This window comes from Aythya marila, assembly GCF_965140915.1.
Source record: "Aythya marila genome assembly, chromosome: 2".
Classification (NCBI taxonomy): Eukaryota; Metazoa; Chordata; class Aves; order Anseriformes; family Anatidae; genus Aythya; species Aythya marila.
Window position 1 is genome coordinate 123,833,143 of NC_139043.1, and position 27,717 is coordinate 123,860,859.

The 27,717-nt window shown below is 36.0% G+C and overlaps 1 protein-coding gene across 1 annotated transcript in view; it reads left to right on the plus strand.

The window, feature by feature from the left end:
- Positions 1 to 27,388, plus strand: part of KCNB2 (potassium voltage-gated channel subfamily B member 2) — a gene marked incomplete at its 5' end in the record, with an annotated part of 178,735 nt that extends 151,347 nt beyond the window's left edge. Inside the window, one exon of the mRNA XM_082753362.1 lies at positions 24,762 to 27,388. Coding sequence (XP_082609488.1) covers positions 24,762 to 26,921 — 2,160 coding nt within the window. The 3' untranslated portion in view covers positions 26,922 to 27,388. The remainder of the gene's footprint in view (positions 1 to 24,761) is intronic.
- Positions 27,389 to 27,717: the final 329 nt, after the last annotated feature.

Consider the following 27,717-nt stretch of genomic DNA (forward strand, 5'->3'; position numbering starts at 1 on the left):
CATGTACTGGAGAATTTTGCATTCAGTTGGTCTCCACCTAGGTGGTGACCTTCTAAGTGTCCTTTTGACTATGGCCTCTAAATCTTTTTGAAGTTTGCCTATTACTGATTTATTTGCACCATATCAGCAAAACTAATGAAAAGATGAGCATGCAAAAATTTTTTTTATTATCATAGGCCTTTTTTTTTTTTTTTTTCTCTCCTGTTTGAACTTAGAAAGAATCAGAAATATTTGGAAAATATTTCTTTTGTAAAGACACTTTTCATTACCTGGTATAATATATCCTTCTTATCACTTTTCAGAGGTGAGAGCAAGGTATCAGTAAGACAAAGAAACAACTTGTTAGAAATCAGCCTATTACAGCATAAGAGAAGCTGGAAGAGAGTCTCAGGAAATTTCAAACAGTAGATAGTTCATGAGCAGTCATCTTTATTATAATTATGTTTCATTCTTATTTTCACTTTGGCCTTTCTCAGTTCCAGGAAATCCTTTCCATAGTTATTCATCTTATCTGTTAAATTCTTTCATTCAAAAGTGCATTTGAATTTATAATGTGTTATATATAATCACCTGACAAAAAAAAAAAAAAAAAAAAAAAGGTGGTCTTCAGCTATAATTTATAGTTATGATCATTTTGTTGTGGCTTTGTACTTTCTGTGCTAAAATCAATTTCTGCCGTATCTAACAAGTCATAAGATGTGACTTTCAGTACTTCATAGTAACAAAATGTTCTTCTACATGGAACATAAAACTGCTCTTTAGAGTGGAAAATTTTCAGCACTAATATAAACAAAAATTATGGTAACTGTTTTCCATGTGTTCCATTACTTATTTATGACCTACTCTTCTCCTTTTATCTGCTTATTGGGGGAACTTTGAAAAGTAGAAGATATTTGGAGTTAAATCTGGCAAAGGGTGTCAAGGACAACAAGAAGGGCTTTTTCAAATATATCAATAGCAGATGGCAAACTAAGGAAAATGTGAGCCCACTACTTAATGAGGTGGGTGCCCTGGTGACAAAGGATACAGAGAAGGCAGAATTAGTGAATGCTTTCTTTGCTTCATTCTTCACTGCTAAGAGTAACCCTCAGGAATCTCTGACCCTAGAAACAAGGGAAGTCCTAAACAATACAGGAAATTTCTGGAGCACATTCATGACAACTTCCTGACACAGATGATTAAGATGTCAACAATGGCATGTGCTCTCATGGACCTCAAGCTCACGAACAAGTAATAAGTGGTCAGGGATATGAAGATCAGGTGCAGCCTTGGCACAGTAACTTGGGAATATTTCAGGCTCCTGAGAAGAAGGAACAATGTAAATAATGGGACCACAACACTGGATATCATGATAGACATTTTATAAATATATAAACAGACCCAGCCCTGTTCATATATCTGTTAGGATAAATATGATGGATGGAAGACAGTCCTGAAGAGAAAAGTTGTCCAGGAAAGCTGGTTGATTATTTAAGTTAGTAAAAATAAAAATAAATAAATCAACAGGAATTTCCATTTTATCTAAATATCCATTTATATAAAAGAAAAAATCTTTTTTACTATGACAGTGGTCAAGCAGTAGAGATGTTGTATAGTCTCTGTCCCTGAAGATAGGCAAAATCTGACTAAAAATCTGACTGTACACAGCCCAGAGAAATTTGCTCTAGTTGACAATGGCCAGCTTTGAGTGAACAGTTGGACTAGGTGATATCCAGAGGTCCCTTCTAGCCTTAGTGATTCTGTAAAATCCCATTTATGACATTGCTTGGTGAACTGTGCTTTCTACTTTGTTTTGTGAAGGATATGGTGGAAGTGATTGAACATACCTTCCATGAGGATACCCCACTGAATAATATCAAAAACCCTTGCAATTAGATAAATGAATTTTACTCTTCCCATATATATCATCTACAAGCTAAGAGAAGGTTAATACACTGTAATTATTCAATCTTACCTTTAGAGAGCGAGAGCGAGAGAGAGAGAGAGAGAGAGATTATATGCAAAGTAATGATTATATGAACTATCGGGAAATGTCATGGATATCAGAATTCAGATTCATTCCACTTAAACTTAACACCCTTAATTTTTATGGACTCAAAAGAGTTGTCACAACAGTATCCTCTTAAATTCAGTATAGAGGGAAGACAGATACTCTTCCATTGTGCCTGTGGTGGTATCTCCAGAGCTACCCATGTACAAGTGACAGGAACATGATCTCGTACAGGACATACTGAGCTACCTTTGCTTTCAAAGATTATTTCGCTGTTCAATGAAACACATCACCTTGTGATGGACATGTTAAACATTTGTGCTGAGATTCATCCACCTGAATATAGGCAAAGTGGTAGCTAAATTGGGAAAATAGAATTTGACCATTCCAACTGGTGATGCAGATTGCCAGAATCAATGAAGTAATGCAGTAACACCAAGAGTATATTATTGTTTTGTGCGTGTACTCAGAGCTCAATTCTCATTTTCTAGTTGAGTTAGAAATTTACTGTTTGAAATTCATTTTAAAAAGCTTTTCCCTCTAAATAAAAATCTTAACATCTTAACATTTGCAATGGCTGAGAAGGTTTCTAAAAATATTTCTCTATTACCATTCAAACAGAAGAAAATATATAGAGAAAATATTTATTTAATTTCATCCAAAATTTTCCTCAATAATTGCTTACTCATGTGTTCTAGTTATCAATGGTTATGATACATATGAATAGCAAAGCACTAATTAAGTACCTCCAGGCTTCATTCAGTATTCTGTAGATACTCCTAATTTTAACTTATCAATATTACCTGGATAACTATTGTAGTGGGCAGCAGTCAGTCTTGAGACCCCTTTATTTTGCTTTTCCTGTAAAAGAATGTGGTGAGACCTAGTAATAATTTTCATTCTTTTTTTTTTTTTTTTTTTTTCTCTTGATTTGATTACTGCTTGTCCTTTCTAAATGGGCATAAATCAAAGTATGATATTACATTAAAAACATTTCTGTATAACTGAATTTAGAGTTGAACTGACTGTCAGAAGATGTCTATTCCATCTTCCTCACAAAGAGAACTGCTGAAATGAAATCAGGTTGGTGAACCAAATCAGGAAATATTGTGACTGGATTTTTTTTGGAAAAACATAACAGAACTTCAGGAAGAAGTATTCTAGGTGTTTTATCATACCGAATGAACAAAAAATCATATTGCATGTATTTATTATATGAAATCCTTAGAGTCTGTGGATGTTTGACATGGAACATATGCATTTTTATTGTTATTTTTGAGCTATTCTTTCTTGCTGTTCTCCCATAGGTGAGATTCTTGCAGAAATCAGTGGGGGATGAGAACATTGATGTAACTGGAAGTGCAAGTCTGAGCAGTACTAGCATATACTTTGGCAAATCAGTATACAGTAAAAAAGAAAGGAAACCAACATAACACAATGAAGAAAAAAAAAAAAAAAAAAAAAAAAAAAAAACATAACAAAACTGTATTTTCCAACAGTATTTCCAGCCTAGTTTGAATGTCTGCTAAGTTTCTGCTCTTAATTACTTTAGAAAGCACTAACAATCTGAATTAAGCTCCAGGAATATGTTTGACTCAGGCTTTTAGAGCTGACATAAATTCATTAAATCTTCCAAACCAATCTGCTTTGTTACTTTTGGCACATCTGCAATTTTTTTTGTATAATAAAACATTGCATAAAGGGCTTAGTAAATTGCATTTAGCACCATGCCAGCAATGTAGCCCAAAACTCTGTTCCTAAATTAATCCTTTGTCGTTTAGATTTGAAAATCTTTAACAAGGCTTTCTCTCTGTAGAAGTATACATACATGTATATATCCATGTGTATGTGTGTTTACATGTATTTTTTAATATGTACATGAATGCTGACAGGTATTTCCTTTCCTTAAATGGAGGAAAAAAAAAACCTCATAACCAGTTTCGGCTTTTAAGATAAATTAGAATTATACTGGAAGGATACTTATGAGGAGAGCAAAAAGAATTCATCCCACTGCATAGCAGAGAAATGTATTTTCACCATCTGCTCCTCTCATGAAATCTAGGGATTTGTAAATGGCAGTTTTGTGTAAGAGTAAATCTGAGATTTGGTGACTGCTGCAGAATTTGTAATCTTGAGACAATGTTGACAATGTTCTGATGTTTTAGATTTACATTTTGTACATTTTAGATTACTCTAAGTATCTAAAAGACAGCAAGAGGTAAGTAGTCTGAGCGGATATCTTTGTCCCCCTCATCTGTACAATATATGAATATATGAACAGCTGTGGAGATCTGGAGTGTAATCTTTGTAAGAGAGAGTTGAAATGGTAATTCAGATAGTCTCAACCTCTTGCTTGTGATTCAAATGCTCCCTACTGCTGCAAAATATTAATACACTATTAAGAAGATGTCTTAAAATTAAGCTCACTCTGAGGGAATGTATTTTACTGTTACTAGAGGCTACTACAAAGCATGGTATGAGAAGTGGCTCATTCTATTTAAAGTTCCTGCTTCTATACTGCTTAGCCTTTTTCATGTATCCTGAAAAGATGCTGCCCTTTGTTCTGAACTGCATTGTTTTGTGTGTTACAAAACACAAAGGTTTTCAGAAGTCCCCAACTTTATTTTTTTTTCATGTGTCATTTCTATGGTAATGCTAGGAGCAACAGGAGCAGTTCCTGGTCATATATCTATTCAAAAGAAAGTTGTGGGCTTCCCAGGCACTATTTATTCATCATAACATTCATGGAAATTAAACATTCTGAGTTTTAAGAACCCTTGGATCATTTTAAGCAAAAGTTATTTTACATACTTCTAATCATAAACTACACATAACATTTTTATTGTTGTTTTATTCATAACCATGCAGCATGTCCTTGCATCCAAGAACATTTTTAAAGTAGAATAATCATCCCTAAAAGTATGTAAAGAGAAACTAGTCCCAATAATGCATGAACTCAAACTTCTGATCTAGCTGGTACCTCTAATGATCTGGAGCAGGTTTTATGTTGAACATGAAGTCTTGATTCTTACAACCAATACTTCCTGTTCCACAGCTACTTGTGAGTCTTCCTGCTCCAAGTGATAGGTTCACTTCCACAGCTGTGGAGATTTAGAAAGAAGAAGGTTCTTCATGTAAGGGCCTTAGCCATGACCTTGAAGTAGTATAGGCATATTTCATGAACCGCAGTGCATCCCAGATCACTTGGGATTTGATGAATTTTCCACAGGGAAAAAAAAAAAAAAAAAAAAAAAAGCAGAGGAAATCCGCTTAAGTGGCCATTAATATTTAATAAAGTTTATTCAAATGGCATCTGTCAACCAGACAAGCTTCATGAACATCTGTTTCGCATTCAGTTTTCTTTATGTATCTGAGATATGGATCAATACCAATACCCTTTTTTCACTGTTCAACACTATAAGTAATCATGCATGCAAGAAATTGCTTAAGCTTTCAGCAGTAATATACATGTATGTGCCCCTATAGATATTTCACTTCTTGTCTATCAGCATAAAATCAGTGATTCTCACATGTTTCTGCAAATCAACTGTAGAAGCCATTAATAAGGCATTTGTATTGAAAGGATTCAAAAGTTGCTTTCCTGATTACATTAAGGTCATTAAAGTTTCCGATTTTGTAGATGCTGTAGTTAAGATAGATACCCCCACACAAGTGCATGCTATAAATATTGTCTTTTCATACAGATTTCTGAAGGGAAAGCTTATACAATTTTAAAGTGGAACTTTAAAGACCTAACAAAATGTAGTGAAAAGATGGTTCAGTGAGAATAACTATTACTGTAAGTCTTCCAGCTTGGCAGGCTACTGGGGAGCAGAGGAGAATGATGATTTACAGTTTGTTAAGAGGCTTTTCTTCAGATGGGATACTTACAGCTCCCTTCTCCCATGAAAGATACCTAAAATAAATACATTATTCATGTTTTCATGTTTTCGGCAAACTTCTGCGAACAAGTGCCTTTCAAAAGGGAAGGAATGAACAGTCAAACAGTAGTTGGAAATGTTATCTGCTATTTGTCAGAGGTGTGGGAGAAAGTGAAGAGAATTCACATAACACACCCTCACTGGCTGATCTTAGGAAACTCTGGATCAGTGTTTACCCATCTAAAGCCTTTTCCTTGTATTTGAGGACTCTAATTCATTGTGACAAAGAGAAAATTCTTATTAATGTAATAACCTCATTTAATCTAAGAGCACTTTTACCTTTCTTATGATTACAAACAGGCCTTGCATATATAAATCATATGTAAATATAATGATCACAGAAAATAATTGTATTTTTTAACCATGAGTGCTTAACATTACGTAGTGCTCAGAACTCATAAAGGAACTCATTCCATCTAAAGGCACTCATACAAAAACCATACAAAGTATATAATATGTGTTATTAAGCTTTGACCAGTAAGGGTAGTGTTCCCGTCTTTCTATCTTTCTTTATTTTTTTAATTTTGTTCATTTTGTATCAGGCTTAATTTAGACCCAGACAAGAGTCTGCCAATTGTCTGTAAAGAGTCCAATTTAAAGTGAATTACATTCTCCCTGCAATGCAATGTGAATAGTAGTAAATAATAAGTTATAAAGAAAAGAGATTATCCAATGCTACAAAATCATGTCATGTGAACCACTACTTTAGAGAGATGGTGGAGTTGTGGCTAATGATAATAGTTGATAATGATAATGGTCCAGTGTGGTATCATTCCCCAAACCACTCAAAAACTGATAGCAACAATGCAGAGACTTAGACTGTGGCCTACACACATTTGAGTGCTTGCATGGTAGGACATTAACAGTAACACCCCATCTTTTATTCTTTTGTACGAAAGAGAGTGGATAAGGTTCTAAATGGTGTGTAGGTTCTTTGATTTAAATGGGAATTGATCTCTGAAAGTTTACTGAATGCCAAACAGAATTAATTGATCCTCATAAGACCAATGCAAAGTTGGGAGCTATTATACATGAGGTTTTAAGTAGAAGTTTTATATTTGGAAATTTAGAGCTAGGAAAAATGATGCAGTAGACGTGATATTCCATGGCCCTCCACCAGGAGCACTTTGCATTTGATTCTCTCAAAAATTAAACAGCTTGTACCTAGAAAGGCTAACTCTTGACATCTAGTTTTCAATTTCAGAACCTAACTGTAAATTCTGGTAACCCATGGGCCATCAAAGCTTAAGGCAATAATTATGCAGAACAAATTATTTTCATGAATTTATTCCCATGATACTCCTAACATGTTACCTTTAAAAGGAAGGAAGGAAGGAAGGAAGGAAGGAAGGAAGGAAGGAAGGAAGGAAGGAAGGAAGGAAGGAAGGAAGGAAGGAAGGAAGGAAGGAAGGAAGGAAGGAAAAGTCAGTATTTTCTATAAGCTGTCTATGCTTATATACTTGCTGCTTCTTTTCTACCTTGCAATGTCTAACTACTAGTTCAATTAAAAATAAATAAATAAATAAAAAGATAGCAATTTAAACCAGACAGAAACTGTTTCAGTCAATGAATTTAAAATTGAACTACTTGCCACCATAATTCTACCAAGCCATTTTTTAAACCTTTCTAGAAGATTTTAGCTTAAAGCAATGAGACTATTACAGCTGGGGTTACTGCGGTGATCAGATTTCAAAGCTTATATTGGTGCATAAATTATGGATCAAAAAATATACATATTATAGTGATAATGTTTCAGCTACAAAAATATATTCTTGTTTTAGATATATTGTCAATTCCAGCATTGTTGGACAGCAAAAGGCAAATTAATTTCTGTGATGTTATCAGAGCATTAATCTCCATGTCTTAATAGGTCTTATCTATCTCTAATTTCTATGCTTTAACAAATCAAAAGAACTTGAAATTTACCACCTCATACAAAAATATAGTAATTATTGTAGAGAGTGCACAAATAGAAAACTTAAGAAACAGCTGAAAGTTCAGCCTTTTGAGCTGGTTTAAGATACAGAAAACTGCAGTAGTGTTTTGGATCCCTGACACCTTGTTTACATGGGCCTTTGGCTCATGATGTTAGCAAGCGAATGCCAGCTCTGTTCTGTGGATCTGGATAAGGATTTGTGCACTACTTAAAATATACAAGACCAGATGCAGTAGATTCATTCACAGGTGGCACAGCATTCTACAGGTTAATCTCTTGTCACCAATGGACCATGTTGCTTAAGTAATAATATGTTAATCCCAACTTCTAGTACAAGGAGGTTAATATGATGCCACTGCTTTAGTAATTACTACCAAGACTGACTTACACTAATGGAAAATTGATGAAACAGTTTATCAAAAGTAACACCATCTGGAAAAAAATATGCAATTCATTCTTAAACTAAATCTGATAAGCAAATAATTTAACTCATTTGTCAAGTTCAAAAGCAATTGGAAACTCCAAAATAAATATTGCTTTTCTTTTCAGCCTCAGAGTTAGAAACTATATAAATTTTAATAAAAGAACAATGTTTTCTGTTGGGGAGGGAACTGTGTCTTTTTCTGGCTGATAGGGTATTTTAGATGAGCCATGCTTTCCTTTGATGTGATGGTTGACTTAATCTCTTTCAACTCAGCTTTCAGATTCAGTGTGCAGCTAGCAACCCTACTGATGTTGTTTATGCTTAACATTTTTAATGTGATTTATTTTGCATGTTTTCATGTTAACATTGATGTTCATCATATTGCAAGACTAACTGTAAGTAGAAGGATGAGGAAATGGAAGTGCATCTGTTACTCGCTTTCTCTGCTTGGCACCATTTTACTGTTTGGATCTCTGATTTCCATGGAGAGAGATTTGGAAACTGCATTCCTGTTTTACGATTTCTCATGCCTTTAGGGGAATTTCTTACCCAAATCATGCTGCTCTGAAACAAGCCTCCTGCTGATAAAAATCCATAGAAATTGCTTTTTATCTTGTTGAGTTACATATAGTATGCTTCCCCCAACAGATGCATTAAATATGCACAGTAACATCACACAGTTACTATATGAGTACTTTCTCTTATAAATCAGATACAGTGCCAGATTCTAGCTATAACATGTACATTTGAAAATGTGTTTTTGACAGTGATGAAAATGTCTGTCTTGGCTCAGCATGAGCATATAGACAACCTCATCCCCTGAAAGAATACGTCATTTTTAGTGGTGCCAGTAGGGGCATCTACAGCAAAAGAGCTCTGTGCAGGGATGGATGTCATGAGCAAATTTAGTCTAAAGGTCCATGTTCCTGCTTTTAGACTTCAGTGTTTTGTTCATATTGCTCTTTTTGAGTATATTATCAAGAAAATTGGATTCATTTCAGAGGGAAGTGATTACCTGCCTCCAGAAAGAATCTGGAAGTGAACTAAGACCTCTAAACAAAACAGAGAGGTAGTTATTTGAACGTATACATGTATGTATCCTCAGGCTGTGACATTGGGGCTAATGGAGGAAGTTATATTTCCCCAAATCACTGTAAATTAATAAAAACCCATATTCCCATATTGTTTTTGAAAAGAGATTGCTTTTGAAATATTACCATTAAGATAGAAGTTGAGATATTGTAGGATCTGTTAGAGGTGAGATAAGCAAGAGCTCAAAGATGAGGAATGTTTTCTTAGATGTTGAAAAATTAATTTCACAACTCAAGATCCCAGATTTTGAGGAGCACCTCATTATTCCTATGCTTTGAGTTTGTAATCTCCCCATCACATGAATTTCTGCATCTTATATGACAGCAAAGGCAGTATTGGCACTTACTTGCTTTCAGACTAACATCAACTTTTCTGTCATGTCAAACATTGTACTGAAGGCAACAAATCACCTCCTTCCCAATTCTAAACCTTCAGAGAAGCATGGGACAATTATAGGAGCATGTACTTCCATGACTACAAGATAAATCATTTTGCAAAAAGCAAACCACAGCCATGGTGCCGTTGCCACATTTCTATTAATAGCAGTGAAATATATCAATGTCTGTTTGCTTACAGGTATAGTAAAAAAGGTATTTTCCTGTTAAAAAAAATATGTTTCTCATTACACTTTTTATAAAAAATAGTTGGACATGAAGGACACAGAGTAAAGCAGAAGCAATTTCAATCTGCAAGATCGATAGTAAATAATCCTTTTGAAAGAACATAGGTGTATGTTTGCATCTAAGAGATATCATATGTAACACCACGTACAGTGTATTACATATATTCTTTATACACAGTGGATCCTGTTTATTCCAGGTGTAATTTACTGCTACCTGAATTATACTGTCCTTTTCAAGTACTGACAGTACTGACTTTATAAAGTACTAGAAGTCAATAAATAAATAAGTAAATAAATAAATAAGAAAATATTTACTCTGTTTTAATTAGAACTTCTGATGAAATAATAGCACAATTTTTTGTCTTTATAACTTCCTCATGCAATGCTACCCCTTATCATAAAGACATGCAAAATGTAGAGTATCATTGCCCTTACAGTAAATTCTTGATTTTTTGTTGGTGGTAGTCTTTGTTATATGGCTTTCAGGAAGTGGAAATAGGCCTCTGCATAATTTCTGTGTAGATACAAGCAGTTGTAAATACTCCAAAGCCTCCATTCCAAGTCTTTATCATAAATTGGCAGGTGCTGGCAGTTAAAAGAAAAAATATGTGTGTATTATGAAATTGTCACCTAGGAAAGTTATTTCCTTGGGAACACCTAGAGTATTATGTATTTGTGCCCTGCTCAAGGGTTCTTTGAGGATGACTTTTATTGTCCATAGTCATGCTGCAAGTAGCTGTATTGTAACAGTTAATACCTGACAAATTTATTTTCAGGTTTATTTCTTAAGTTTGAGTGAACTGTAGAAACTCTGCTGTATACATGCAGCCATGGAAACCGCTGGGGTTTCTGTGGCCTGGCAGTCAGTTTGACAATCAGGAAGATTCGGCAGACATTTGGGACCTCCTTTTGCTGCTATTCAACACTTATTTCCCCTTCTGCAATCAGCTCCTTATTGTCCATACATCTGGGGAACTCTGGTTTCTAACAGTAACTCATTTCAGGTTAAGACCTTATATTTCTGTCTACCACTTCATATTCTGCTTGGCTCCCAGAAATGGTCACATTGTGAGGAGGCCGAACCAGTAGCACAGGACTAATGGCATTTAGAGATTGGCTTTCCACAGCTCTCATCACAGTGCATTCAGAGTATAAATGTAGACTGAAAACTAGCTCTCCTTTGGCTCCACTTAACAGGTGAAGAAACAGCCACAGGGTGTGAAAGTGTGAACATGTGGGAGAACTCTGTAATGCATTGTATTTCCTTGATGCAGTGCTCCCTCCAGCTGGAGAGAACGTCTTGATTCATGAGGGCACATCTACCACCTAAACTAAGCAATGTTTTTTCTCCTCCAGGGTAATATACTTATGCAATATAATTAGTATGTGGCACAATCACAAATCCCAACAGCTTGCTGAAATTCATGAAATTCAAGAAGTAATACTTTCTGAAATTATATCTAATTTTTATATATGCTTAAAATTAAATTAAATATAATTTTAAAACTAGTGATCCCTTCTGTAAAGACTTTAAAATGACTATATATGTATATCTTAATTGTTTCTCAATGATGAGGAAAGCATAAATGTCTGAACAGAATTGCATCCCTGATATTCAATTTGTGTGTGAATGTTTCAAATCATCTACATTATTATTCTTGATAGTTACAGATACTGAAATAATATTATCTTACACATTCATGAAGCAGAGAAGATAATTCATCTATCACATCTTGGAATTTTCCTGAGGCATTGAGTAGAAATAGAATACTCTATACTGTTCTATACGCTGCTTGAGAGAGCCTTCCCATGTGATAAAGAATGCTGTAATAAAGTTATTAATTTTTTAGATGAATGTCCATATAATCCCTTCAATTCATCTTTTGTCCTTTTAAAATCCTATGGGACATTTCCATAAGGATGATTTTCAAAGTTGCTTAGCAGACAGAGCTCTTGCCTAAGCTTCCAGGGGCTTTGGTTGGTCAGAAAATTAGCAGGCTATGCCAAGAGCATTAAATAAGTATTTTTACATTCGTCTATATTCATTCCATAGGAAAAAAAAAAAATGTTTTTTACTAAATATATGTTGTGACAACAGGAATACTGTGTCCTTGTCAATAGCTGCATGATAAAACAGAGACATCTACTGGCTAAAACACAAAATAGGAAAAACACCAAAATACCTTTTGTGGAATGCTAGATTAAGGCTTGTCAGACTTCCTTTGCCTCCTCGCTCCACTACTGATGTCCAAAATATGTTTTCCATTAAATAGGCAGCCTTCTTCCCTTGGGGATCAACACATTCCAAATAACTCTTATCAAGGTATCCAAATTCCATTTGAGTACTCTGGTTGAAGGCAATAGCAAAATTTCCTTTGATTTCCTGAGAACAAAACCAGGCTTCATGGCACAGGTAGAATATGAGTGTTTGAAGAGAGATTATATATGAGTGTTTGAATAGAGATTTATACGAAACTAGACAAAACTTGCCGTCTCTGCAGAACAGTGAATATTCAGCCAGTTTCTGGCCTACCTCATAGGAAAAAATGGACATTCCTAGAACACCCTATTCAGCACCTGCCCAGATTATGCCTGCTAAAATCTGAGTCTAAATTATGGCCCTAAACTTGTTCATGTAACTTGTAGGCATTTTTCTATCTAGTATGTAGCTAGTCTGAGCTCACAGCAGCATGAGCAGTACCTTATAATAATAATTTAATAATAGATAATATATTTTGTGAATCAGATCTTCATAACATTACCACTTCACCTTTCAAAACGTGATGTGAGGACTTCTATATATTTGTTTAAAGAGCATTGGTACACTGTGAACGTGCTACAGGATACATCAGAATACATAAGGCTTGAAATAAATAAATAAATAAATAATAAAGGCTTGAAAATGGTTTAAAAAGGCTTGAAATGGTAGAACCAACATTTGCATTTTATACCTCCTCTAGGTCATTTTATCTGGGGAATGTTTATTATGCATTTTCAAAATACCATATTCCAAATGGCTTAAATAAATTTTCTAATTTAAAACATGATCATACAATGAACAAAATCAGAATGTTGGCTTATGTAGGAATAGAGCATGATTATCCAATAAAGATTGTACATACCCTACAAAAGAATCACAAATGCATAGTTATGACTTCATACTAACTTTCTGCAGCTTCAGTTAAATTCTGACTATATAGAGAAAGAATCTGAACAGTTTAGGGCATAATTCAGTCCCTCTTGTGCTATCAGATGTCACTTGGGGTGTCGGTCTCTACCATGCCTATCTGTCATCCTGTTTGCTGTAATGGCTATCTTGGCACGGCTTTGTAAATCTTTCCTGAGGCTGGAATACTTAGCCCTTTGCTTAATGTCTAACTCAGCCAAAGAACTGTTCTTAATCTATGCCTATCCTTGCACATCTTGTCTGCGTAGCCACAGTGGGAGATGAAACTCCTGGCAGCACAGCTTTAACATTCTTAACCACATCAATGACAAACTTGAAAAAGAAGGCAAGGAATTCTACTCAAAATACCTAGCACTGTTCCCAGATTCATCCCATGAGTCTTTTCATGATAGCTCTACCAGGACTGTTTCTCCGTGGTTAAAAAGAAGACCAAAGCAGCACAACAATGTCAAGCTCCTCATTTGGAATAAAGGTTGGCTAAACTCTGCATGAATTTATAAAGATTCTGACTGTATCTTTTCCTAAATGTTTGGAATTCCATAGCTGCTGAAGTTGAATGATTAGAAGACGATAAACACTAAATTCACTACCAGTTATCAGCAATTAGATCTGAATATACCTCATTTACATCATTTGATAGGGTACTCAAATATTTACTACACCTTCAGAGGCTCTCTGAATCTATGGCTGGCTTAGGCCTTATTTTAAGTATCCTGTTTCCACTAAGGTGCTTAAAGCTTCAGAGTGCAATTTTACTTAATAGTGGTAAAACCCATGCTTCCTGAGTTACATCCTTTCAAACAGCAACAAGAATAATGCAAACAGTTACAAAAGATCCAACATTCAGGTTCCTTAAATGATTTGTGGTAGGGAATATCAGAGATTGAGTTCCATGAATGTATTCAGCAGACTGCTGTGTGTTGTAATGTTACTCCAACAGCACTTACTCAAGTTTGCCATCTGATTTTTGATGATGCTGATACTTAAGCTGCTTAATATTTTATGCAAGAAACACAGATTCTGTTCTGTGACAACTTCATTGTTTTTGCTGTCCTTGATGGTTTGTTTAGAACTAGTCTAAACAGGCTTATGTTTAGACCTTATGTTTATGCCTCAGTGTGCAATGTAGAATGCTCTGAATGCTACCTTTTGTTTTATGTTTACATAATACTTTGGCTTTACTAACTGCTTGGTTTATTCTCGTTTCCCAAGTGGTCAATTTTGCTTCGCAGTAATTTATTTTTCTGGTGCTGAATGTGGTAGGAAATTTTCACAGTACATCTACGTCTGACTAAATCAATTTTGTTTCTTTAATGGTTGGATTAAGACTAGAATCTTATTTAAGCTGATGCATATTTTCTCATCTCTTAGAATTAATTTTCCTTAATAGTGTATTTAACTTTTAGGGTTTTATTTAAGAAAAGAGATTCTAGGCTTTAAAACTTAATGAAAATCATAATGCAGTGAACCAGAGACAGGAGGAAAAAAAAATCTTTAAAATGTCAGCATGAGATTGAATGGTTAAGAAGTTCCTTCTATCATAGGGAAGTTAGAAAGGAATTATCAAGTAATCGCGTTATTTGATGACTGTGCTATCAGTATGCTTTGGTAAGATTGTTGTATACTTAGAAACATACTGTAAAACAAATTAAATCATACTAAATATATTTTAATAAAATATACTGAAAAGATATCAATTACCTGCAGTATAATATTCTTTAAAGATTTGTAAAAAGATAGACATAAAACAAAAATATTATATATCAGGACTTGACTCTTAAGTTAAATCAAAGTTCCTTTTAGATATATTTGTATTTGCAAATTTGTATTTACAATTTGCAAATTGTATTAATTCAGAGAGCTGAAAACCCCACAGTGAATTAAGTCCTTTAGGTTGTGAGTGGAAAATATATATATGGCAATTTCTCTCTGTAGGATAGAATTTATTCTTTCCAGGAAATACAAAAATGAAAGGCTAATAAACAGATCTATTTATTAACATCCACTTTATTTATTTATTTGTTTGTTTGTTTAATTATTATAAGTCCATAGTCCCCATTGTTATGGGCAAAGTCTTAGAGGCATGAAATATATGTAACTAATAAAGCAACATGTGCTAGAATGTGATGGCATCCTCAAACATATGATATTATATGAAAGATTAATATATTTCTGTTGAAGCTATAGCTAATATTTTTAATATCATAAAAATGAGCTTAGCCCTGAAGAGGTCAGGCAGTTGGACTAGATGATCTTTGAAGGTCTCTTCCAACTGAACTATTCTGTTCTGTTCTGTTCTGTTCTGTTCTGTTCTATTCTATTCTATTCTATTCTAATGAGAAGATGTATCATATAGTGTATATTTCGTGTAGAAGTCTAAAATGTTCGTATGGAAAAGAGAGAAAGAAAGGAGAGGCACCTTACAGTTAGGAGAAAAAAAAAAAAAAAAAAAAAAAAAAAAGTAGAAGAAGATAGATAAAATTTGTAGGCCTTTAACTACACATGACTATATCGCAAAGGAGACAGCAACACACTATATTCATTTCCCTAACAATTTCTCTGATAACACAAGCGTGGGGAAATATTGGCATACTCTTTATATAAAACTATAGATTGATGTAGACATTTTATATAGAGCTGCAGTTCTGACATATATATAGAAGTTGACATGAAGCCAAGATAGAAAAACTATTTTAAAAGTGTGAGTAAAGATTACGTCTGGCTTCTGTGCCTGTCATAATTTCAAATACAGCTGACTAGCAAATCTCTTTGATAGATAACAGCAGTCTTCAGGTGGGAGGTCATCCCTGCTCACTGTATTAAATTGCTAAAAGACAGTTTCAGACAATGGTAGAAAGATAATAGAAGGAGGATATTTTAGCAATAATCATAACATGGTTGTCAGCAAATTAGATTTGAGCGTACACTCCAGGTTAATAATATGAGGTCTCAACTGGAGACAAATTTCATTAAAACTAAATGATAAATACAAACAGTGACAACCAAGAAAGTGAATTTTCAGTTTTCATAGTATCTCTTTTTGAAAACAGTTACATACAACTTTATGTTTTAAGGTATATGTTAACATCAAAATTAATAATATCAAAATAAGCAGATCTGAGTACACCAGATCTGAGGATTCCTCCCAATATGGAGATTGAACCAAAAGTTCTTAGAGCTAAGCTATTCATTTTGTTTTATTTTTCATTGCTCATGTTTGTTTAGCTCCACCACATTTGGAGCAAAACAATTACAGTTTTGCCAGCTTATTAATAGCCTATTTATTAACACATAGTAAAAAGACATCTCTTACCCCTGGAGACATTTCACAACCTACTTCAACGGTATTTTGTCTGAGAAATATTGTGCCAGCATTATCTGTTTGTTTTTTATTTTGTTTTGTTGTTGTTGTTGTTTTGGTTTGGTTTGTTTTATTCCAGTATCATCTTTGTAAATGTTTTATTTTCCATACTTTCCTCTATTTGAGGTGATAGCATAAAATGGTTCTGCAGTGTAAGTGGGTGCATCACAATAGCTCACTCTTGGAATTCTTCACTCAGAAGATGGTGAGGCACTGGAACAGGTTGCCCAGAGAAGCTGTGGATGTCCCATCCTTGGAGGTGTTCAAGGCCAGGTTGGATGGGGCTTTGGGCAACCTGATCTAGTGGTTCGGGTCCCTGTCTATGGGGTTGGAGTTAGATGACCTTTAAGGTCCCTTCCAACCTGAGCCATTCGATGATTCTTGCCTCTGCCCGCATTCAGCACTGCGGCAGGGGACAGCTCCCCGCCCCTGCCCGCGCCCCGCGGCTCCTCTTCCAACCTCCCCTCGCTTCCCTGGAGCTGACCGTCAGCCCAGCTGCTGGATGGAGAGCAGAGTCGCGGAGCATCCTGCCTCTTCAGTTTGTTAGGGGAGGGAGGGGGGAGGTTTGGCTTGGTTTGCTTTGCTTTGCTTTTGAAAAAGTTTTGAAACCCTAAACGAAATTTAGGGAGGTCAAATGAAACTGGCAAAAAGCTCTGCAGACATGAAATTATTTTATAAAGCCTTTAGCATGACTCCTGAAGTTATTTTTTGTGTGTTTATCTGTAATGTGGAATTAAATCCCTCCCACTCTTATAGAGCAAATAAAACTTTTGCTAGATATACTTTATATTTTCACCTATACAAAATCAACGAATTGATTAAAATAGTTGCATAATAATTATGAGCAAGTACTAGCTCCACTGCTTTCAATAATGACTGAAAAATTCATGGATTTATGCAAATCCTACAAAAAAAAAATAAAAAAAGAAAAAAAGAAAAGCAGTAGCAGCAATTCCCATTAACTTTCACCAGCTCTGGATCTGCTAGCTCTTCTACATTAAGAAATAGTGGGAAAAATGCTATTTATCGTGACATAATTGATTTCAAGCATCCAGCTGAGATGGCCTTTTGCTATTCTACAAAAAATATTAGAACTGACTCAATATGGCTCTTAATCTTTGTTAGCAAATCCAAGAAATTCTGAGTGGCATTGTGTTAAATAAACAGTACTCAGGGTTGTCTCCATTCACGCTGAACTGAATAAATAAGCTTCTTCCCAGGCTGTGTAGAGAGCCTTCATCTGTGACTACTTAAGGTCTCTGATATTTGCCAAACAGGTCCCTCAAGTATCATCCTCATTTCATGCTCATAATCACTTACAGCAGGTTTCTTCAGGCCTGTGTTGCCACTGATTGTGGTGGAGCTTGGCTGTCCAGCTGAGTAAAACCAGCACATAAATATATTCAGTAAATTTTAGGGATATGTACTTGATTTTCTACTATGTACCTAATACGCCACTAGTGTTCTAGTGAACTTTAATGGTCTCCATATTCAGATGCATACAGGCTCAGTTCATACTCCCTGGGCCCTCATTTTCCCATGTTATCCATGGGAAGATTGGCTTATACCAAACGACCTCTGTATTCAGCCACAATCAAGTGGACAAAGCCACATTTTACTAAATCTTGATGCTGAAATTCTAGGTGGTGCAAACCCTAAAGTCTTTCTTCCTTAAAAGAATAATTAAGTCTGTAAGTAAATTCAGTTTGGCCACCACAGAGTGCAGGAAAGACATATTCTGTTACTGTTATCTGAATAGCATTAATGCAAAAAGCAGTAATTTACCTGTGACAGAATGCAGGAGAAATGCATTTTTGTTACTGTTAGTTTAAACCAGAAGTACACCAGGCTATGTAAAATGGGAACGTTCCCTAAGCAGATTTATCCTCTCTGAGGATCTAGGTCTTCTAAGGCAAATACTAGTCTATGGAATGGAAAGTTCAACACAACGTGGAAGACCAGTAGACATGGTAAGACTTTGTGGAAAGAAAAATGAGTTCATGCAGGGCTCTCAAGCAGGAAAGGATATCAGTTACACAGAAAGGCTTCATGATTGAAATTCTGAAGGAAAAATTATGCCAAGGCAGTAGTATTCTTCCAGCTCAGGTAGACCTGAGCTAGTAGTATAAGCTGGTTTTAAAATACCTAGCTCAAATATAACTGTGCTAAGAGGTTTCAATGACCTAATGGTAAAATCTCACCTAAAACTGATTACTCTTTCTTCTGCTAGACTTATTATCATCATTGAGATCATGATTGTTTTATCATCATTAGTCTCCCATACATACTGAAATTAGTATGCAGCAAACAGCTACTCCTCAGACCTGCGGGACCTGAAGGTCAGGTCATTTTGCAGAAGTGGCTGTCCTGTTGACTACCTGCCCTCATCTTCATTACGACAGGTGTTGGTTCCTAGTCTGTGCAGTACAGCCCATCCCTGAACACATGCCACTTAAGAAGTGACTACTCAGGTGGAGCCACCATTGAACTTCATCGAACCATGAATAAGCGTCTAGAAGTACTTGAATTCACTAGCTTATTGAGAACTTGCTTCTGTCAGGCTGAGCTGAAGACAGATGAGTGGCGGCTCATCTACTGGTGAAATAGTAGTCACTTCTCATAGCTGAGGATATGATAGGGAGTATACACGGAGCTAGACAAGAAATCTTCAGTGAAAATCTCCCAGATGAGCATTTCTACCCTAAGCTTTTAAGGTGACATTCATCCCAGTGCAAAGAGACAAAAGAAAAGACTGCGCATCACTTAGTCCCCAGATGAGTACAACAAGAAGAGCTAATGTCAGGCTTAATGAATATCCCCGAAAGATCAATGCAGATCATTCAGATGGAGTCCTTAAAAATATTAATAATAATGATCCATGGAAAAGAGGAAATGAAAGGTCAGAATTCTAAATAATGTCATCAAGGAAAGAGATCAAGAGTAGCAGAGAGAAGCTGTTCAGTGATTACACATGTTGTCAGAGCCATTATCTGATATGTTCTTGAAAGGGCAATTGTGATTGAGCTGTAAGATGAATTAAATTCATGTTGTTCTGTTAAATTATTCCCCTCTCCTCCATCATATTTTTCAAAAATTAAACACTGTAGTCTATGTGGACTGTTAGACCTGTTCCTGGCATCTGAAACCAGAGGTTATGCTATAGAAGTAGAAAGAGATGAAAGGTGTACTCCGAAAGGGTAGATATGCATAAATAGTGGAAATTTTCCATTTGTAGTGATGGTTTGCATAACTACAAACATAATTGTAATATAACTGTAACACAACTGCAAAGGAAGCTGGGAGCCCTGTGACTGGCTAAGGACAATTTTGTACAAGATACAGCATGGTTTTCTGGCTACGGGTTTCTCTGAAGAACCTAAACCAGCTTCATCTATCTATCTGCCCAAATTGAGATCTAAACACACTTATCCCAAGAGCAAACACTTCTGAGAATATATAGGCAACTATAGCTAAGTGCCCAGGAAACTTGATTAGTTCTCCAAAAATAACAGTTTGCTTATAAGTCTTTAAGGAGCTGAACAATGACTCTTTGTCTTTTCTGCTTTTCTAAAGCCAGAGCTAAAGATACTGCCAGAATGCTTTAAAAGAAGATAATGTCATAAATTTAGATGCAGAAGGAGAAGAATATGTAATGGCTTGATAAACTTCAGTGCCTATGCAAACTCGGATCTGAAAAGTAATGAAACTTTATTGTCATCTGTTACTTAAATGGTCTAGATCCTACCCTGGAATAAAAATTTAGGAAACATTGCTAATGCTGTTTTAACTTAATTACAGTTTGAAACCTGTATTAATCAAATATACTGCCTTGGCTGTTAGATATGGCTCAAGTGAATTTTCCCCAAGTGTGAACTTAATGTATACTTTTTCTCTGCTTTATATAACAATTGCACTGGTGTCTTGATTATGTCAGAAGCCTTTTCATAGTGTTAGTTGTTGCGGAACTGCAAGGAGCAATTTGAAGCCTGTTCTATTATTATCTTTATCTTCTGCCTCAGTTTGTATGCTCTTTCTATGCAGAAGTCCTCACAGTGCTTGCAATACTGAGTGATGAGATGAGAAAGTATATTGCTTGGATGCACACGAAAAAAAGCTGAGTTTTAGTCACAATTTAATATTGGAAAACCACTCAGTTTTCAGAAGACTGCTAGCACTCCCTGACACCCAAAAAAGAGAAACAACATTATCTGGAGAAGCCTGTTAAGGGATGTTTTACTCATTTAATCAGCAGTAGATTCAAATGCCTTATACTCAGCTCATAAGGAAGGACTTTCAGCATGTCCATTCTTCTGGAAACTTTTTGCAATTTATAAGGAAATATTTTTAAAGTTTAATAAGAGTTGAATTTTTAATGTGTTTTTGTAGAACCATGGCTAAATGACATAAGATGCCAGAATAACTTACTTAAGCAGAATATTGTTTATTTTCTGAAGTGCAAATTAGAAATAACATGTCAAGAATTGCTAAGCTGTTATCATGGATTGATTACCTGAAATGCACAAAATTTTCAAGGCATTTCAGTCCAGAATACAGTTCCAGAAACATGTCCTAGCAGACAGGAAGTTTTGCTAACAAAGATCTAATCAGAGGATTGTTTTTATTAATATTATTATTATTATTATTATATTATTATTCTGTATCAGCATAGCTAGCCTAGCAGATTGCTACAGACCTTTCTTATAAACTCAGTGCTTCTGTTGGTATAAACTACATCTGTTCAATGGGGATTTACCAGGAAAATGCGATCTGCAGTGTAGACTCAGAAAAGAGAACCACTTCCTCTTCTTCTCATAGTTGCTATTGTTCTTTGTACTGATTCTCTGTCACTCTTTGTCTAATGACTTAGAAAATTTAATCAATTGCAATAATTAAAACATGCTGTGTGTGATTCATGCAGAACTTTAATTACAGAACAAAGTCTCAGACAAATAAAAGTTTGAGATTCTAGAAGCAGAATAAACCAAAGCACTTTCCTTTGCTGTATGTTTTCCCCAATGGTACTTACATCATACTTACAGATAATATCAAGGGACTGATTCTCTCCCTCTACTCCACTCTTGTAAGACCTCATGCTGTAGTCATCTTGTGTTCAGGTTTGGGCACTCCAAGTATAAAGACTTCAACATCTTTTGAGAAAGTCCAGAGGAGGATCACAAGGATGATCAGAGGGCTGGAGCACCTCTCTTACGAAGACAGGCTGAGGGAGTTAGGTTTGTTCAGCCTGGAGAAGGCTCTGGAGAAGGCTCACCTTACAGTGGTCTTCCAGTACCTAAAGGGGGCCTGCAGGAAAGCTGGGGAGGGAGTCTGAATCAGGGAATGTAGTGATAGGACAAAGTGGAATGACTTTAAACTAAATGAGGGGTGATTTAGATTAGATGTTAGGAGGAAATTCATCACTCAGAGGGTGGTGAGGCACTGGAACAGATTGCCCAGAGAAGCTGTGGATACCCCATCCCTGGAGGTGTTCAAGGCCAGGCTGGATGGGGCTTGGAGAAGCCTGGTCTGGTGGGAGGTGTCTCTGCCCATGGCAGGGAGTTGGAACTAGATGATTTTTAAGGTCCATTCCAACCCAAACCATTCTGGGCTTCTATATATATAAAACACTAAAAATCTCAGGCTTGTTATTGTGTATATTTTATTAGAAGAGCTGGCAGAGTTCAGATTTGCATGTTGCCACCGTCTGAATGCATGGCTTGAACAAATAGCTAGTTATTGTCAATGAAATACTCTGGGTAGCAACTCTGGACATGCAAATTATATATTCAAGACCTATGCAATAACCTGTCTTGTATGCAATTTTAACACTGTCACACAGTGAAAGAAGGGGTGCTATAAAGTGACTCACCTCTTTCCTAGGATCTTTTGTATGCTGGTGAATATTTAGGCATAAAATAAATTCCATATGAGAGACTTTGAAAGACCAGTGTTTCCTAATTAAAATCAATGTGATGACAATCAGATTGCTGTGTTCTCATGATTTTATTTTCCAAGAACAATGCATGTCAAATAATTGTCCTTGTATTCTACAACTTTTTTTTTCCATACTATTATTAACATGCTGATGCAGGCCAAAATGAGGAAGCCATCAGTTTGACTGACAGAAACTGCAAGCTCAACAATTCAGATCTGTGCCATGCTTAGTATGTGTTTATTTGTTCTTTGAATTTTGAAAGCATAATTATATTATTGAGTAGGTTAGAGAACTCAAGCATGCACTATTTATTTCACAGTAATTTCATTGAAGTGGAGAACCTACTATACTTTATTTAAGCATCAAACCTTTTCACAGTGAAATGTGATACAGCCAACTTTCACAGTCTGGATGGCAGTTGTTGCTCCACAATAGTGTTTCCTTTTGTCTGCCTCTGCCCTGGCTACAGGCCATCACAAATTCCATTATTCAGCCTTGCCTATGTGTTCAGTGTTATTGCCCACATTTTATTTATCATGTTAACAAAATCTTTACTAAGATTGGCCTCTTTTTCTGTTGTGGGTAGCAGAAGCTTTAAAAGGATGTATGACCCCCTAAACAGCACAGATGAACCAGAATATGTCTTCTGGATGGGCTGTTTGAAGAACGAAGACAGTTTGTTCACACCTCACCTGACAGGAGGAATAAATGAATCTTATTCCCCTAATAAATACGACTCAAAAGAAAAATGGCAGAAGCAGCACTGGAAGGGAGGAATGCAAAACTTTCTGAAACACTTCAAAATATAAAAGGTGTTACCTGTTCTGTACTATTTTTAGCTGAAGAGGGATAAATACAGCACATAAGTACATGACGCTAAATATGAACCCTCATGAGTAATTTTGGTTTGTGCTTAGAAAGCCAACTTTGTGTTTATTAACCCACATCTGAAACAGGCTTACTGCTATTTTTCTCACAGATACAATGAGGTGGCATTTCCATCTCTAGAACTGTTATCACTGCTGTGGCCAATCACTTCCCTTATGCTAATGACACCTGCAGTCTGCCCAGCTGCATCTCATTCTGGTTGGGTATCACAGCAATTTTATCAGACCTAGTGTGTCCTTGGAAGTACATAAAACATCACCAAATGGATTTAACAGCATCATTTCTGAGAAATGAAAGCAAATGCTTTTAAGAATGAGCTTAAACTGAGCTTTAAAACAGAAAATATTTCATTATTTCTAATGAAAACCTGGATTTACTTAGGACTCCTAACCAAAGCAATAATGTATTTTTATCCAAGTAAAATGTTATAATAGTTTTCTCGTCACTTTAACACTTTGCACACCATCTCAAAGTTGTCTATATGTATATTACCTTGAATATGAATAAGCAAACTTTGTGATAAAAACATTATGTTCTCTGATAAATCTATTTGTTTTCATAATATTGGTTCTGTAAATGAGGGTGACCAGCAATTCTGGGCAACATGACAGGGCATCAGGCATGAGGTGCCTGAAACTCACCAAAATGAATGATAACATATTTCATAGAACCCATCTCCTGAGACTGAAATCAAAGCATTATTAATATAAAATATTCATCTACTTCCATATTTTAATGATTATGAGAAACTGGGTTTACTCTCTTCCTACTGTGTACTTTCTAATGTGTTAATCCTCTCTACCTAATTCAGAGTCAATATCTTCAGTTCTTGTAACACCTAAAATTTGTCCAGATATTGCAATTAGACAGGCCTAGTCCCCTGAAAAATACCTCTTGTTTTCTTAGTTTTGGCTTTTGACTCATAAATTAATGCATGACTAGGAAGGTATGCACATACTAAACTGACAGCTTACACACTGTATTACCCAATCATTTCTCTGCATTGGATACAGTTTTACATAATTACACTTCATGCAGAAAACTAATAGATTAATGTTCTGCACATTGATAGGAACTTTATATTCTTCACTTGATAATTCGCAACACTACATATTACTTTCATTTGTAATTTAAGAAATAGTAAGAGGAGGTATGGCTTGCCTTTCTGAAATGAACTGGCTTACCACAGACAGTAAAACAGTAGGATTTTGACCATGTCTAGATGATTTTAATGTTTTCTCTCTGTGGAAAAATCAAAACGTTAAAACCAAATAATGAATGCAAGAGTCAAAACAGCTTCCATCATTCTGAGTTTATTTGACACAAACAGACCCTGACAAATACACTTGCATCAGTCTAACCAAAACATTGTTTATTTTGTTTTACAGATTTTGGCCATTGTGTCCATTCTGTTCATCGTACTGTCCACTATTGCTTTGTCTCTTAACACACTGCCAGAGCTTCAAGAAATAGATGAATTTGGGCAGCCAAATGACAACCCTCAGCTAGCACACGTTGAAGCTGTGTGTATTGCTTGGTTTACCATGGAGTACCTTTTGCGTTTTCTGTCCTCACCAAATAAGTGGAAATTCTTCAAAGGCCCATTAAATGTCATTGACTTACTGGCTATCTTGCCATACTATGTCACTATTTTCCTCACAGAGTCCAATAAAAGTGTACTGCAGTTCCAAAACGTCAGACGTGTGGTTCAGATATTTCGTATTATGAGGATCTTAAGGATTCTTAAACTTGCCAGACATTCAACAGGCCTTCAGTCTTTAGGTTTTACTCTCAGGCGGAGTTACAATGAATTGGGCTTGTTGATATTGTTTTTAGCCATGGGAATAATGATATTTTCAAGTCTTGTATTCTTTGCTGAAAAGGATGAGGATGCTACAAAATTTACCAGTATTCCTGCATCATTCTGGTGGGCAACAATTACTATGACTACTGTAGGATACGGCGACATTTATCCTAAGACTTTGTTAGGTAAAATAGTTGGAGGACTTTGCTGTATTGCTGGAGTGCTGGTCATAGCCCTGCCCATACCAATTATTGTGAACAATTTCTCAGAGTTTTACAAGGAGCAGAAAAGACAAGAGAAGGCAATTAAGAGGAGAGAAGCACTTGAGCGAGCTAAAAGAAATGGCAGCATTGTCTCCATGAACCTGAAAGATGCCTTTGCTCGCAGTATGGAAATGATAGATGTAGCAGTAGATCCAAGTAAGCCTGGAGAAGCAGCTAACCCGAAGGAGACAGTCGATGACAACCACCTCTCCCCAAGCCGGTGGAAATGGGCCAGAAGGACAATGTCTGAAACAAGCTCAAACAAGTCTTATGACAACAAATACCAAGAAGTTAGTCAACAAGACTCCCACGAGCAATTAAACAATGCTGCAGCGTCCTCCAGCCCACAGCACCTCAGTGCCCAGAAATTGGAAATGCTATATAATGAAATTACTAAAACTCAGTCTCAGCCTAATCTGAATGCCAGTTACCAAGACCAGTCAGCAAAGCCACCCATGTATGAAGAAGAAATAGAGATGGAAGAAGTTACAGGCCAGAGAGATCCGTTGCCACCCGGACCTACAGACATCATAACGGATATGAGAAGCACATCCAGTATTGACAGCTTTGCCAGCTGTGCCACTGACTTCACAGAAACGGAGAGGTCTCCCCTTTCTTTGTTTCCTAGCTCTCACTTGCAAATGAGATTCCCAACCGATTCTGTTAACCCAGAAGACAACCAGAGAGTAAGGAGTTCTCAGTTTATACCATTCACAAAAGACAGAATGTTTTCTCCAACAGATATCACCTTTGACTATAATCCAATTGACAGAGCTCTTAGTGATGGCAGTGGATCCCAAGCTGTTTTGCATGGTCACTTACATTTTGACACTGCCATGGAAAGCCCCAAAAGTTCTCTGAAAGGTAGCAATCCATTAAAATCCAGATCCCTTAAGGTTAATTTTAAAGACAATAGAGGTGGTGCTCCACAAACGCCACCTAGCACTGCAAGGCCACTGCCAGTGACAGCAGGAGCAGACTTTACCCAGGCTACCCCTCAGCACATCAGCACCATTCTCCTGGAAGAAAATTCACCCCAAGGTGAACGACCTTTACTTGGTGCTGACGCACCAGGACTTTGTCAGGGATCTTCCAAAAAATCATCCCCTCTGTTTCCCAAACAAAAAATTTTCACTTTCCCTTCAAAAGAAAGGAGAAGCTTCACCGAAATAGACACTGGAGAAGAAGAAGAGTTTATGGAGTTACACGGTATAAAACATGAGAAACAACAGGATATCAAGACAAATTGCTGTGGGGATAAACACGGTGATGGCAACCATTTAAGAGAGGAGCCACAGGTCAGCTCTTCACCCAAAAGCATGAGTCACAACTGTACTCAAGACATTTACCATGCTGTGGGTGAGGTAAAGAAAGACAGTAACCAAGAAGGTCACAAAATGGAAAACCATTTATTTGCTCCAGAAATTCATTCAAGTCCAGGAGAAACTGGTTACTGTCCCACACGTGAAACTAGCATGTGACTAGTTACAAGAGCAATAAAAATACTGTTTCTTAAGCCACAGTTAGTAATGCCTATGAACTAAAACATGGAAAGCCTCAAAAAGTGCATAAAATGTTATTTTTGCATGGCATGAAGAATTGTTTAGTTTAAATACTGTTTAATTAAAAAAATAAGACTGCTTTTTGTAACAAATTGAAAACAAAAAAAAAAAAAAAAAAAAAAGGAAAAAAATTGACTCAAGAACAGTGAATAAAATAAAGAGAGCTCTGTTAGGAGCCAGTGTTCTGCAACATCTGACATTTTTGATCCTTTCACTTATGATTGTAGACAGGTTTTGAACTCTTTTAACTTTTTTGTTTTCTTGGTTACAACGAATTTTAGAATTTGCACATGAAAGGATGAAATGTCAATGCATGCATTCATAATGATGTGAAACAAGGTGCTTCGAGCTTGCAAAATGCATATATATGTAAATAGTTTGGGGTTGGGGGGAAAGCTACTGTTAACAAGGATTTATGGAAAAAGAATTTCCTGGGACACAGGTACTTCCTTCACAGCGTGCTGCCTGGAGGTTTTGTACAGACTTATGTTGCAAAATTGCAACTTCTACTTAAAGCATCTCACATATCTTGCTTTCTGTTAAAAAGCTCATGATATATCTGTTAATTAAGGGACTACAGTATTTTAGTTTACCTGTGCTGTAAATTGTAGCTGTTTTTTGTTGTGTTGTTTTTTTTTTTTTTAATTTGCATAATTTTTGTTATTGCATTTGTCATTTTAATTAATGATCCTGCGAGGAAAAGCAAAGATTTAAT